General features: G+C 51.0%; 1 protein-coding gene across 3 annotated transcripts; it reads right to left on the minus strand.

Moving 5' to 3' along the window:
• Positions 1-1,154: 1,154 nt before the first annotated feature.
• LOC138764631 (von Willebrand factor A domain-containing protein 5A-like) lies at positions 1,155-15,280 on the minus strand. 3 transcript variants are annotated; one of them, XM_069940798.1, is made up of 5 exons: positions 7,826-15,280; positions 5,435-5,512; positions 4,546-4,715; positions 2,554-2,680; positions 1,155-1,475 (listed from the first exon to the last, which is right to left on the minus strand). In XM_069940798.1, exons 1-5 carry the CDS (start codon positions 8,079-8,081, stop codon positions 1,396-1,398), a joined length of 711 nt encoding a protein of 236 aa, XP_069796899.1. In that variant the 5' UTR covers positions 8,082-15,280; the 3' UTR covers positions 1,155-1,395. The 3 variants fall into 3 exon arrangements, with proteins under 3 accessions (XP_069796899.1, XP_069796898.1, XP_069796900.1); XM_069940797.1 differs by having other exon boundaries at positions 5,435-5,572; positions 7,826-15,279; XM_069940799.1 differs by lacking the exon at positions 5,435-5,512 and having other exon boundaries at positions 7,826-15,275.
• Positions 15,281-15,631: the final 351 nt, after the last annotated feature.

Below are 15,631 nucleotides of genomic sequence, written 5' to 3' on the forward strand. Positions count from 1 at the left end.
CCCAGCAAACTTTGAACCCCCCAGCTGAAGGAGAACCTGCTCACGAAAATCCACAGATGCCCCCTTTGTAGAACAGAAGCCCCAATGTTTCTCCCATCCCATTAGGGGGAAATAAAGCATCCCCACACCAGTTTTTTTTAAAAAACAGAGTCTCCCTCATTCTATATTCTCCCTCAAGGGAAGATGTGAATCCACACAATGAATGGGAGGGCCCTGGAAGGTGTAAAACAGAGAGACCTGGGGATAATAGGCATATCAATCCCTGAGAATGATGACACAGTTAGATAGGGCAATGAAGGAGGCGTTTACCAGCCTTCATTTGGCAGGGTTCTGAGTTACAGACATTAGGACCTAATGTCCCATACACCGGACACACTGGTTCCCATATTCCCCATTCTATACCCCTGGATCCTCCAGTTCACCCTGTCCGTCCTACACCCCTGGACCCTCTGGTTCTCCTTGTCCGTCCTACACCCATGGACCCTCCGGTTCCCCGTCCATCCTACACCCCTGGACCTTCTGGTTCCCCCCCCCGCATCCTATATCTCTGGACCCTCTGGTTCCACCCCAACCCCCTGTTACCCCCATCCCACATCCCTGGTCCCTCTGGTTCTCCCCATCTGTCCTACACCCCTGGACCCTCTGGTTCTCCCCATCCATCCTAACCCCTGGACCCTCTGGTTCTCCCTGTCCATCCTACACCCCTCTACCCTCCAGTTCTCCCTGTTCGTCTTACACCCCTGGACCCTCTGGTTCCACCCCCACCCCCCATTACCCCACCCATCCCACATCTCTGGACCCTTTGGTTCCATCATCAACCCCCATTCTCCTGGACCCTCTGGTTCCACCCCACCCTGTTCTCCCCATCCCACACCCCTGGATTCTCTAATACTCCCTGTCGTCCCACACCACTGGACCCTCCAGTTCCGCCGACACACATTCCTAGACCCTTTGCTTTCCTCCATTCCACACCCCCGGAACCCTCTGGTTCCACTCTCCCCACCCACACCCCCAGACAACTCTGGTTTTCCCTCCTCTCCCCATGTCCTGAAATGGGGTGAACGCAAGGGTGGGGAGTGGAAAGGATCATTCTCAGTGGGCCGGTAGCATGTTGATGGACTGATCAGCCTGGTAAGGAGAGGAGAACCATCCTCTGAATGCTGAGATGGATTTATTTACATAGAAAGGAACTGCAGAGAGCGACAAGGACAACACCCTAATTCGGAACAGAATGGTCATCGCCACACCAACAACTTCATCAAAACATCCCGTGGAGAACGGAGAGAGGATTAAAAAGGCAAATTACGTTGCAGGGTCCCACCAATGACACACACTGCAGGCAGGCTGACAAGGCACAGCTTGGGAGACCCAGACATGATGCATTCCGTCAACCTCTCATAGTCCGAGGGTCTCAAGACCCACCGTGGTTTTCAGGAGGTTGTTTCCAGCATTCACACACTCTGCAAGGTCAGGACCTGGTGAGCAGACAAGAGAGTTCATATAACTGTCCATCAACCCCACCTCACCTTGTCCACCTATCACCTCCCCGACCTGTCCATCATCCCCACCTCACCTCGTCCACCTATCACTTCCCACCTCCCTCACCTATCCATCAACCCACCTCACCTTGCCCACCTATCACCTCCCCCACCTGTCCATCATCCCCACCTCACCTCATCCACCTATCACCATGTACCTCTCACCTCCCACCCCCATGTCCATCATCCCCACCTCACCTCATCCACCTATCACCTTCCACCATCTACCTCTTACCTCCCACCTCCCCACCTGTCCATCAACCCCACCTCACCTCATCCACCTATCATCTCCCACCTCCCCCATCAACCCCACCTCACCTCCTCCACCTATCACCTTCCACCATCTACCTCTTACCTCCCACTTACCCCAACTGTCCATCATCCCCACCTCACCTCCTCCACCTATCACCTTCCACCATCTACCTCTTACCTCCCACCTCCCCACCTGTCCATCAACCTCACCTCCTCCACCTATCATCTCCCACCTCCCTCATCAACCCCACATCACCTCATCCACCTATCACCTTCCACCATCTACCTCTTACCACCCACCTCCCACCTGTCCACCTATCACCATCTACCTGTTACTGGCCACTTCCCCCACCTGTCCACCTATCACCTTCCACCATCTACCTCTACCTCCCACTTACCCCACCTGTCCATCAACCCCACATCACCTTGTCCATCTATCACCTTCCACCATCTACCTCTTACCACCCACCTCCCACCTGTCCACCTATCACCTTCCACCATCTACCTCTTACCTCCCCCACCTGTCCATCATCCCCACCTTACCTCATCCACCATCTACCTCTTACCTCCCCCACCCATCCATCATCCCCACCTAGTCCACCTTTAAGCCCATACCTCCCCTTCCCCACCCTCACATCTCTCCCTCTTGACCTTGGGTCCCAACCCCATTCACTTTCAATCCTTCTGCCTCATGGTAAATGCCCGACTTGCTGAGTTCCTCCAGTGGTTGAAATTTTCTCCTGGTCTCTCCTTCCAACCTCACCTGCTTTGGCCTTGATCCAGGAAATGGCCTTGTCTACTAGGAACTCCCACTCGTTCTTGGAGTCTGCAGCAAAGTGGTGCAGCCAGATCACTGCCAAGATGGTCAGCCAGATGCTCAAATCAATTTCCTGGTAGGGCCAGAGCACAGGCTGATCACAGAGTGAAGTTCCCTGCACCGTCCCATCACACACTCCCGGGTACAGACGCAGAGTGAAGCTCCCTCCGCACCATCCCATCACACACTTCCACAGGGACAGACAGAGTGAAGCTCCTCTGCATTGTCCTGTCACACACTTCCCGAGAGAGAGACACAGTAAAGCTCCCATCACATACTCCTGGAGACACAGAGAGTAGCTCCCTCCGCACTGTTCTATCACACACTCCCAGCGACAGGCATAGAGTGAAACTCCTCCCACACCATCTCCTCACACACTCCCAGGGACAGGGTCAGACATAGAGTGAAGCTCCCTCTGGGTCGTCCCATCTCTTCCCCAAAATGTACTGCACCCATTGTAGACAAACCAAGACACGTCCAACTGTGCTGATAGAAGGTTTTCACTGGCTCTGGGGTTGGTCAGGCACCATTAACTGCTTCAACCTGCCTCTGTTCCTGGGTCTGGCACCATCTAGTGGCCCAGTGTGGAGACATCTTGGTCAAAACAGGTTCCCTTCTGGGTCTATGCTTCACCAGCTGCTGGTCTGGCTAAGCTGAACTTCTGCCTGGAAGAGTGGGGATGAAGACAGTGAGACCTTGGGATGAAGGCAGTGAGACCTTGGGACCTCATGCTGCAGGTAAGACCAAACGCAGTTTAAGTCACACAACCAGTAAGTCAGTCGGGGTGCAGAAGAGTTTCACCAGGCCGTTTCTTGAACAGGAGGAGCTTGAGTTATAGGGGAGGCTGGGGCTTTTCTTCCTGGTGTTTTGGAGACTGAGGGGGTACTTGAGAGAGGTTAACAAAATGCTTGCAGACTATTTCCCCAGGGTTGATAATTGTAAGACACAGGTTTAAGGTGAGAGGAAAGAGATTTAATAGGGACCAGAGGGTCTGCATCTGAAATGAGCTGCGAGAACTTGGAGAGGTGGGAAGGGTTACATGGGTAGAAGCCCAGCCCGTGAAAGCGAAAATATCTCCCCTCAGCCACCCTCATTTTTTTAAATGGTGACCCGCCCTTCCCTTGCTTCAAGGTTCTCCCATGAGAGGAAACATCCTGCTGAGACCTTCTCCACTCACGATAAGAACATCAGGAGCAGGTGTCGGCCATACGACCCGTCACAGCTGCTCCTCCATTCAATGAGATAGCCATTGGTTTGGCTGTGGACTTGGCTCTGCTTCCCTACAACCCTTAACCCCCTCCCACACCACTCCCCCCCCTCCCACCGACTGTGCAAACATATAACACGTTGCATGATGCAGCCTCAACGAATTCCCCGGGCAAAAAAACTCCACAGATTCACAACCCCCTGCTTAAATCTGCACCCGCCCCCCACCAGAATCTTGAGGCTCTGGCCCCTCCCCCCCTCCCAGTTCTAATCTTACAGATTTCTACAGGATTCCCCTCTCCCACCCTGTACATCCTTCGAAACTCCAGTGAGTTCAGTCTCAGGTGACTCAATCTCCCCTCACAGGCTCACTCACTCACCTCCGGAATCAACCCGGTAAACTACTCTCTGCACCCCCTCCAAAGCCAGTCTATCCTTCCTCAAGTGGTGAGACTGGAACTGCCTGCAGCCCTCCAGGTGTGGACTCACCAGTGCCCTGTACACATGCAGCAGGACCTCCCTGTTCTCAATACCTCCAGTAGTGAAGGCCAATGGGATGGGATGCAGTCCCCCTGCACGCTCTCCCAAATCACCTAACACTCCTCCAAGCAGGCTGCCAGAATTCAAGCCAGGGAACCATCTCCGAATCATTTCCACCCCCCCCCCCCCCCCCACCACCCCACCCCCTGCTGACACCTTGGATCCGGTTGATGATGGTAATCTCAGCCTTACCTGTCGGGGGAGGGCTTGTTTGGCCTGCTCAAGCTTCAGGCCCAGCAGTGGCTCCAGGCCCACATCTGTGCCCCACGATCCATCTGCATTCTGCAGCGCGATCAGCTTTAGCATCATGGACTCCTCTGGAGGGTGGAGTGGGGTAGGGGTAGGAGGGGATGGAGGGAGGACTGGGAGGGAGAAATAGAAGGGAGGGCAATGGGGAGGGACGAAGGTAGACAGGAGGAAGAGGTTGTGGGGAAGGGGAGACAGGGAGAGGGGATGTGGAGAATAGGGTGGGGGAATAGGATCATGCTGAGCAAATGAAGGACCTCTGCCCAGCTGAACATCCAATCATGGAGCATGCACCTCAGTCACGCATGTGCGTACACAAAGAATGGGCTTAAGTGTACACATGCAGGTACAAGCACACACAGACACCACATGAACCACACGTACCAGTACAGTCACACATGCTCACACACACATACAACCCTGATGATCCTCTCCCTTTCTACCCTCGTCCAGCCCCTCCCTCCCATCATCACCTCCAACCTCCCCCGCTACTCACATTCTCCCACTATCTTCACCCTACCTCCCTCTTCTCCACCTCCTCTCCTCCCTCCCCCCCACCATCCTTATCCCCTACCTCCCCCCTTTCCCTCCACCATGTCTGTGCCTCTGCTATGTGCCTCTGGGGTGTGTGCGCGTGCTTGCGTGCACCTCTCTGGTGTTGTGTGGCAGCCTGTGTGTGTTTCTCACCACATATCACAGTCTGTGAAGGATCCTTGGACATAGAGAACACCCAGAGAGAGGGACAAGGGGAGATGGGACGAGGGGATAACCAGGGTTTGTGGAAGATGTAACAACAGTCTCCACCATCCCCCCCTCCCCCCGCTTGTCTCTTCACCTTGCTTCTCCTCGGAATCGTCGTTCCACTCCAAGGCTTCACATTTCACAATCGGATAGCACACATCTTCCTCCTCATCTGAGAAATAATGGGAATCACCGACTCCTGCCAACATTTCACCGCCCTTCACTCCCTCAACTGCAGGTGAAAGACAATCATTGATGCCTGAGGCATTTACCACTGGCCTTCAAAACCAGAGGGTGGGCAGGGGCAGGAGGGGATGGCGGAAAGACCAAGGTGGGAGTTCATGCTCGAGATGAGAGGAAGTGCGTATGTTGCATTAGTGTGCACCAGGGAGGAGGGCATGGGCAGTGACAGGGAGCATCGTGTGGGGAATACTCGTATGTGGGGGTCAAGAAGAGTTGGTGTTGGGCTTTGTCAGGAGCATTCCAATGGACGGTTCCTCAAGGCCCTGGCAGGACACATCTTGGAGGCAAGAGAGGAGATTTTAATTTAATTCAAATGGTAGACCCCCTCTTGGAATATTGTGTTTAGTTCTGGAAGGAAGTAAATGCCATGGGGGGCAGGGGAGATTTACAAGGATACTGACTGGATTGATTTTGAGGAAAGGTTAATTAAACTTGGTCTTTTCTCCTCGGAGTGATGGAGGATGAGGGGTGACCTGGTGGAGGTGAACAAGACGATGAGATGTGGATGGCCGGAGGGTTTTCCCCCAGGGCTGAATAGCTGGCATGAGAAGGTGGAGTTTTAAGGAGCTTGGGGAATGGAAGAGGAAAGTTTTTCCACACAGAGTGATGGGTGCATGGAGGACTAGGTGATTAATTTGACACATCATCATGGGTTGACGGGCCTGTACGGTGTTGTTTGTGTTTTACGACACAGCATGGTAGAAGTTTATTGAGGCCCAAGAAACCCGTGCTGCCTTATTACCCTACAGTTTTGGCAGGTGGGAAGAAACCGAAGCAGGTGAAGAAACCCCCCCTATACAGGTCACGTGGGGGGGGGGTGTGGGGTGGGGATGACTGTGCAAACTCCTTGCAGATCAGAACTCGGATGCACTGCTGGCAACTGGTCAGGGCATTAGCAGAGATCTGTTGTTTTTGGTGTCATTTTGGTAGTCAGAGGACTTGTGATTCACTCCTGGTGCCAGAAGGGAGTCAGGGAGCACTCGGGGGATTGTGGGCCTCTGACACTTTCCATCGGTGGCAGGGTCGCAAATGGAGTGGTGCAGAGTTTTGGGTCAGCGTCCAGACACACCTGGCAATCATGGATGGGTGAGCAGCAGTCAGATCACGCCTCACCAATCTATGTACAAGGGTGGGACATACAGTGTGAATGGTGGTAGTGGAACCCAACGGGAGGAACGGGGGAACCACGGAACAGGGAGGGAGGAACGTGAGAGGGGAAAAAGTAGAGAATGAGATTAGGATTGAAAACAAGCAAGTGGGAATGAAAGAGGCAGCGAGAGAGAGTGAGATGAGAGCAAGAGGGGCCGGGCGAGAGGAGAAGGAATGGGAGTGAGAGCTGCAGGGAGAGAGAGAGGGAGAGAGAGAGGGAGTGAGAGAGGGGCTGGGACAGGGAATGAGAGGAAAACGAGGGACTGGGAGAGAGGGAATGAAAGTCAGGGAGAGGGAGTGAGAGAGGAGAACGAGGGGCTGGGAGAGAGGGAATGAGAGGCAGGGAGAGGGAGTGGGAGGAGATCAAGGTGTTAGGAGAAAGGGAATGAGAGGCAGCAGCTGAGGGAGGTGGGAGTGCAGAGAGAGGGGAAGAATGGATCGAGAGAGAAGAATGCAGACGAGGCTCATTTTGCTGTTTCTGACTGCTCTCCCCTCCCACTTTGGAGTGGATTTGGTGGCGGGGGAAGCTTGACCCCCGTCTCCGTCACTCCACTACCCCTGTCTTCTTTGGCTTGGCTTCGCGGACGAAGATTTATGGAGGGGTATGTCCACGTCGACTGCAGGCTCGCTGGTGACTGACAAGTCCGATGCGGGACAGGCAGGCACGGTTGCAAGGGAAAATTGGTTGGTTGGGGTTGGGTGTTGGGTTTTTCCTCCTTTCTTTTGTCAGTGAGGTGGGCTCTGCGGTCTTCTTCAAAGGAGACTGCTGCCCGCCGAACTGTGAGGCACAAGATGCACGATTGGAGGCGATATTAGCCCACTGGCGGTGGTCAATGTGGCAGGCACCAAGAGATATCTTTAAGCAGTCCTTGTACCTCTTCTTTGGTGCACCTCTGTCTCGGTGGCCAGTGGAGAGCTCGCCATATAACACGATCTTGGGAAGGCGATAGTCCTCCATTCTGGAGATGTGACCCACCCAGTGCCCTCTACACCCGAGTCAAACCTCTGAAGGAGTCACTCATCTCACTGAGCTCACGATCATTGGCAAACACAACAGCCTCAGACCCCTGTCCCACCACCATCCCTTGCCTACCTGAAGATTGGAGGGTTGCATCCATCAGATGAATGGGCTGGCTGGAGGCCAGGCTCATCACTGGCATTCTGAAACAGTGACTCGGTGAAATATTCATTGGGGGAAAACGATATCCTGGCAAACACAGATAGAATGGATGGTTAGAATCTTCTCCACCATGGGTGGGGAAGGCCGAAGCCTTAGGACATGATGTTTCAGGACGGGGTGGAGGTTTCACCCATGGGTGGGTGAGTGGAATGTGGAAGTACCCAGACATTTGAGAAGTATCCTGGACAATGCAAATTACTTTTCTGTCCCAAGGGTATTGAGAGATGTGGGAGGTGGGTAACAGGGAAGGCAGGGCACCGAGTCCAGGAGCTGGGACGTCCCATCATGACTGGACGAGAGGTGGGTGAGACTGTGTTCGGAGTACTGTGCGCAGTTCTGGTCTCCAGGCTGTAGGAAGGACGTCACTGAGCCAAAGTGGGGAAGATTCACCGAGATGGGCCAGGGGATCGCAGGGGGCTCGGGTTATAAGGAGAGGCTGGGATGTTCCTCCCTGGAGTATCGGAGGCTGGAGGGGTGGGACCTGAAAGAGGTTTATAAAAATCAGGAGGGGCATGGGTAAGGGGGATAGTCTTTCCTTCCAGGGTTGGGGGGGGCACAGGATTAAGATGAGCGGGAGATTAGGAGGGGAGCAGAGTAGGCACCTTCTTCACCTCAGAGGAAATGCAACATACAGGTAAAGAATGGCAAAGTGTCCAAGATATGTATACTGGGGCATCGGAAAGGATTGAGATATACTATACAGCCACAGACAGGCAAATAGGTTTTTACTGGGGATCGTACTGCGGATGATAAAAGCATGAGTGGTGTTGATGAGGTGAATGGTGACATTGTTTTCCAAAAGTGAAGAACCATAGTAGAATTATAGCGGAGAAACAGAGGACACTTCGTCCCCTCTAGTCTGTGCCAAACCATTTTTTTTGCCTAGTCCCACTGACCTGCACCTAGCCCATAGCCCTCCATTGGAGAGGCACTGAAATAGGAGGTCATGTGGTTGTCATACTGGGTCAAACTTGGAATATCACGATAAACAGGGAAGTCTGCAGAGGCTGCGATTGTAGTTTAATACCCAAAATGTTGGAGAAACTCAGCAGGTCATGCAGCATCTGTATACAGCAAAGTAACCGGTCCCTCGATAAGGTATAAGCAGAAAGCAGGCAGGCGCCTGAAACACGGTAATGCAATGCATTACAGCACCAGCTATCAGGACCAGCATCCGAAACCCAAACTGTCAGTAAGGAGTTTGTTCGTTCTTCCCGTGTCTGCATGGGTCTTTTCCCCGCAGGAAAAATGTTGGTCAAATGGGAGTAATTGGGTGGCACAGGCTAGTGGGCTGAAACGGCCTGTTACCATGTTGTCTGTCTAGATTTTATATTTAAAAGGTAGGGGGAGAGGAGAGGAGGGAGGGGCAGGTGGAGGGGCACAGGCCCACAGGCAAGAGATCATATAGGTGGGAGGGCAGATGAGAATAAAAGCTGGGGAGCGATGGGGGATAACTCTGAATGGAGAGGAAAGATGGGGAGCGGAACAAAAGGAGACGAGGGCTAGGGAAAGAGAGTTAAGCCCTTTACACACTGGCCCTTGAAGCCAGGAATTTAGCAACAAATTGCCAGTATGAACGCTCCCAAACCGGTATGGGGGTGGGGGGGGGGGGGGGGTGTGTGGTGGGAGTCCAAATCGAATCGGCTCCAGAATGAACAGGTGACCCAGTCTGCTGGGACCCATTAGTGATGCGCTGACGACGTTCTTGCATTTGTGTCTCCTTCTGCGGTGAGGGGGGTTGTGGAGGTGGTGGAAAAGGGCAGGTATTGTTAGATTTTTCTGATTTACCATTAATCAAAAAAGAATGGTGGTCCTCTCAGTAAGGGGCATGGAGAAAACCTCCAAACGTATATACAAGCCCATTATATGAGAGGTGGCCTGTAGGCTCAGGGGCCTAGATTTGACACTGGCTCTGCCAGATTACGAGGGAGCAGGTCTGTGGGTTTGTCCTCAGTTTGAACAGACTGAAGCCCCCTGCAGTAGATTTTCTCAAGCTCTTTTATAAATTTTGTGTGTATTTTTCCATGCTCATTATACATGTATGTCTTATTAAATTGTGTCTGTTTTTTCATAAATTTGTGCGCGTGCTTTATTCATGCTCCAATTTTGCTGCCCTGCGGGTATGTAATACATCATGCAGAATGTCACCGCTGGAGGTCAAGTTCCCCTTCCCTCTGCAATTCCAAATAGGTAATATGAAAGGGGGCACGGAACCGGTTTCTCTTGGTCCAGTGTGACTGGCCCTATCGGTATTTCAAAACAGCTCATTCACCCGCCTATTTAGCAGGTTGGCAATGTGAAAAGGCTGATGGAGACCAGGTAGGGCCTGACGGAACACCACGTGTTACTCCTCTAGGCTGCGGTCGGAATAAGGAGGATAGTGAGGATATAAGGAAGGTGGAAAGGGCACAGGAGAGGTTTTTTTGGAATTAGGAAAGTTGAGTTACCAGGAGAGATTAGAAACTGGGTCCTTTTTCCTTAGAATGGAGGTTGGGAAAGGATTTGATATGATTTCAGATTTATTGTCAGAGAACATAGGAGAGGTTTTTTTGGAATTAGGAAAGTTGAGTTACCAGGAGAGATTAGAAACTGGGTCCTTTTTCCTTAGAATGGAGGTTGGGAAAGGATTTGATATGAATTCAGATTTATTGTCAGAGAACATGCACGACATCACATATAACTCTGAGATTCATTTTTTCTGCGGGCCAGGCAGAATTACTACTTATTGGTTCTTCTTCGGCTTGGCTTCGCGGACGAAGATTTATGGAGGGGTAATTGTCCACGTCAGCTGCAGGCTCGTTTGTGGCTGACAAGTCCGATGCGGGACAGGCAGACACAGTTGCAGCGGTTGCAAGGGAAAATTGGTGGGTTGGGGTTGTGTGTTGGATTTTTCCTCCTTTGTCTTTTGTCAGTGAGGTGGGCTCTGCGGTCTTCTTCAAAGGAGGCTGCTGCCTGCCGAACTATGAGGCGCCAAGATGCACGGTTTAAGGCGATATCAGCCCACTGGCGGTGGTCAATATGGCAGGCACCAAGAGATTTCTTTAGGCAGTCCTTGTACCTCTTCTTTGGTGCACATCTGTCACGGTGGCCAGTGGAGAGCTCACCATATAACACGATCTTGGGAAGGCGATGGTCCTCCATTCTGGAGACATGACCTACCCAGCACAGTTGGATCTTCAGCAGTGTGGATTCGATACTGTCGGTCTCTGCCATCTCGAGTACTTCGATGTTAGGGATGAAGTCGCTCCAATGAATGTTGAGGATGGAGCGGAGACAACGCTGGTGGAAGTGTTCTAGGAGCCGTAGGTGATGCCGGTAGAGGACCCATGATTCGGAGCCGAACAGGAGCGTGGGTATGACAATGGCTCTGTATACGCTAATCTTTGAGGTTTTTCAGGTGGTTGTTTTTGCAGACTCTTTTGTGTAGTCTTCCAAAGGCGCTATTTGCCTTGGCGAGTCTGTTGTCTATCTCGTTGTCGATCCTTGCATCCGATGAAATGGTGCAGCCGAGATAGGTAAACTGGTTGACCGTTTTGAGGTTTCTATGCCCGATGGAGATGTGGGGGGGCTGGTGGTCATGGTGGGGAGCTGGGTGATGGTAGTGCAAAAAAAATTGTACACATAATCAAATCAAATAAACAGATGTAAACAACTGTGCAATACAGAGAGGAAAAGAAAAACAATCAAAGGGTTCCTGAACCTGGTGGGTGAGAGTCTTGAGGAACCTCCACCTCCTTCTTGATGGCAGCAGTGAGAACAGAGGGCGTGTTGGGTGGGGTGGATTCTTGATGATTGCTGCTGCTCTCTGACGGCAGTGTTCCCTGTAGATGTTCTCAATAGCGGGAAGGGTTTTGCCACTACCTTTTTCAGGGCTTTCCATGAAGGGGGCATTAGTGACCCCACACCAGACCATGATGCAGCCGGTCAGCATACATTCCACCACACCTCTGCAGAAATTTGCCAAGGTTTCCGGTATCCTACCAAACCTCCACAAACTCCTTAGGAAGTAGAGGTACTGTGTTGGGTCCAGGAAAGATCCTTGGAGATAGTGACTCTCAAGAATTTAAAATCTGCTCACCCTCTCCACCTCTGATCCCCCAATGATCACAGGATTGTATACATGAAGTCAACAATCAGGTCCTTGTTTTTGTTTTTGCCCCTGAAAGCCAGTATTCAATTGCCTTTTAACTCTTTCACTTACCAGTATGATTGGGATGATTACAGGATGGGGGTGGGGTCATTTTCATCCTGGTACTTGCCTGCTAAGGTAGGTTGTATCAGAGCTGATGCGTTTTACATTGGCTTCAGTGTAAGGTTTAACTGCCTTCCCGGGAAACCAACACTGTAAGTGCTGCAAGTCCCACCTCCCTATGTAAAAAGTCACATTGACCTGGCTTTTCTTGTTTCAGTGTGAACGGTCCGATCCGACCTGACCCTAAACACGAGTTGTTGACTTGCCCATTTAGTGGAACCTCAGTGCGAAAGCACGAGGATGATATAAATAATGAGGGGCACGGATCAGGTGAATATCAACTGTCTGTTTCCTGGAGGGAGAATCTCATGCGTGAAAGGGCCTAACTATCAGGTGGGGCTGGGGAACCGTAAGGTTGGGTGAACCGTCAGTGCAGGGGCTGAATTTAGAAGACATAGTTTTTAAACTCAGAGGTTGAAGGGGACATGGAATAAACTACCAGACAAAATTGTGGAGGCAGACCCATCAGCTTACTTGGATAGAATGAAGAAATCCAAAATACAGTACAGGCCCTTCAGCCCACAATGTTGTGCTAACCTAATAACCTACTCTAATCACTCCAGAGAATTTCCCAACTGTGCAACCCTCCATTTCTCTCTGTTCCATGCACCTATCTAATCATTTCTTGAAAGACCCCATTGTACCTGACCCCACCACTGTTTCTGGCAGTGTATTCCATGCACCTACCACTCTTAGTGTAAAGAACTTACCTCTTCCATTCCCCCCTGTACCAACTCCCAAGCACCTTAAAACTCCGTCCCCTCGTGTTAGCCATTTCACCACTGTGGTAAAACGCTCTGTCCATCCACACAATCAACGCCTCTCATTGTCTTATTCACCTCCATCAGGTCACCCCTCATCCTCCATCGCTCCAACCTATCCTCATAAGGCACACTCTCCAATCTGGGCAACATCCTTGTGAATCTCCTCTGCACTCTCTCTATAGCATCCTCATCCTCCCAGTGCTAAAGTGACCAGAACTGAACACAATATCTAACCAAAGATAGCTGTAATTTTATCCTATAGCTCTTGAACTCCATTACTGAAGGCCAACACACCATTAGCCTTCTTAACATTACTATCAACCAGTGAAGCAGATTTCAGTCCTGCGGACACAGACCCCAAGGTTTCTCGGTCTGTCCACACTGCTCGTTGTTCTCCCATTGACATTGTTTTCTGCCTTTGAATTTGTCTGACCTGAATGAACCACCTCGCACCTTTCTAAGTTAAACTCCGTCTGCTGCTCAGCCCAGCTCTGTATCCTATCAATGTCCCTCTGTATCCACAACACGACCCACTTTTTGTGTCATCCACATAATGACTAACCCAGCCTCCACTTCCTCATCCAGGCCATTTATAAAAATTAGAGGAGACCCCAGAACAGATCCCTGTGGAACACCACTGGTCATTGGCCTCCACACAGGAAACGAACCATCTACCACCACCCTCTCCCTTCTCTGGGCAGCCAATTCTGTGTCCACAAAGCAAGGCTTCATTGGCTTCCCTGTCAAAGTAAGTCTTGCATGGGGAACCTCATCCAATGCCTTACTGAAATCCATACACACTGCATCCACTCCTCTACCTTCATCAGCATTCCTTGTTACAGCCTCATAAACTTCTATCAGGCCCGTGAGACGCAGCCTTCCGATGAAGAAGGCATGGTCACCATCCCTAATCAAATTATCCCTCTCAAAATCCTGTCTCTCAGGATCTTCTCCCACACCTCACCCACCACTGAAGAACAAGTTACTGATCCATAATTTCCTGCGTTATTTACCTCTGCTTCCTTTCTTAAACAGGGGCACATCGTTTGTAACCCTCCAATCCCTGGTACTTCTCCCGTTCCCAGTGATGATGCAAAGTAGTAGGGAAAGTCCAGGTAATTACAGACCAGTGAGTCTAATGTCTGCAGTGGGCAAGCTGTTGGAAAGGATTCTTAAAGATAGGATCTTTGAGCATTTAGAGAATCATAGTCTGATCAGGGACAGTCAGCGTGGTTGGTGAAGGGCAGATCATCTCTCACTTGCCTAATAGAGCTCTTTGAGGACATATTGATGAGGGTAGTGTGGTGGATGTGGTCTATATGGATTTTAGTTAGGCATTTGACACTTGGTTCCACATGCTAGGCTTATTCAGAAAGTCAGAAGGCATGGGATTCAGGGAAGTTTGGCCTTGTGGATTCAGAATTAGCTTGCCTGTAGAAAGCAGAGGGTTGTGGTGGAGGGAGTACATTTGGATTGGAGGGCTGTGTCTAGTGGTGTCCCACAGGGATCGGTTCTGGGATCTCTGCTTTGCGTGATTTTTTTTATTGACTTGGATGAGGGGGTAAAAGGGTGGGTTGGCAAGTTTGCAAACGACACAAAGGTTGGTGGTGTTGTGGATAGGGTTGAGGAGTGTTGAAGATTGAAGAGGGACATTGATAGGATGCAGAGCTGGGCTGAGAAGTGGCAGATGGAGTTCAATCCAGAGAAGTATGAGCTGGTATACTCTGGAAGGACAAACTCCAAGGCAGGGTACAATTAATGGCAAGATTCTTAGTAGCGTGGAAGAACAGAGGGATCTGGTGGTCCATGCCCACAGATCCCTGAAAGTTGCCTCACAGGTAGACAGGGTAGTTAAGGAAGCTTATGGAGTGTGGCTTTCATAAATCAAGAGATTGAGTTTGAGCTGCAAGGTAATGATGCAGCTCTATTAAAAAAAAACTCTGGTTAGACTGCACTGGTTCTGGTGCTAAGACAATAAAAGCTTTGAAATGGCCACAATGACCAACACTCTGATTTCATCTGCTCTATTGCTAAAATTCCTTGCATTAAACACACCCAACTGGCTGCACTGATGTTTCATCCAATGCCTGTCCTTCCTCACAGTCTCACTACACAGAGCAACGACCAGAGCACCAACTGCTCCATCATCTGACCCAATACTCTGGTTCCCATCTCCCTGCCAAGCTCATTTAAGCCTTCCCCAAAAGCTCAATCAAACTTCTTTGCAAGGATCAGAATCAGGTTTATTGTTGTGAGCCACGTGTCTGGAAAAGTGTTGTGTGTGGCAGCACCATTGTGATATCAGTACAACCTGCCCTTGTTCATACAGATCGCACCTTCCCCAGAGGAGATCCCAGTGATGCCCCCCTCCCCTCTCCACCAACCCCTCAGCCACCATAACTTCCTATTTTTGCCCTTCCTGGCCTGTGGCACAGATAGCAATCCAGAGATTACAACTCGAGGTCCTGCTCTTTAGCTTCCCAACTCCCTATATTCACCCTTCAGGACCAATCTATGTCCTTGGTACCAGTGTGTTCTATGGCATATGGCTGTTCACCCTCCCTCTCAAGAATTCGATGGGCACCTATCTCCTGTCTGAGAGGCAACATACCGTCCGAGTGCCTTGACCACTTCAACAGAATCTCTCGACTTTTCCCTTTACCAACTTTTGCACACTCCTTCACTTCACTCCCCTTCTGAGCC

The sequence above is a fragment of the Narcine bancroftii genome, chromosome 5 (genome assembly GCF_036971445.1).
Source record: "Narcine bancroftii isolate sNarBan1 chromosome 5, sNarBan1.hap1, whole genome shotgun sequence".
Lineage (NCBI taxonomy): Eukaryota > Metazoa > Chordata > Chondrichthyes > Torpediniformes > Narcinidae > Narcine > Narcine bancroftii.

What these genes read in the sequence shown, in the direction of transcription:
- LOC138764631 (XM_069940797.1), bottom strand. Translation starts at nt 8,081, where the DNA reads ATGTCTGGGTACTTCCACATTCCACTCACCCACCCATGGGTGAAACCT. An exon ending in TGCAACCCTCCAATCTTCAG is followed by an intron (nt 5,573 to 7,825) that starts GTAGGCAAGGGA and finishes TTTCACCTGCAG; the next exon opens with TTGAGGGAGTGAAGGGCGGT. An exon ending in AACAAGCCCTCCCCCGACAG is followed by an intron (nt 2,681 to 4,545) that starts GTAAGGCTGAGA and finishes TGGCCCTACCAG; the next exon opens with GAAATTGATTTGAGCATCTG.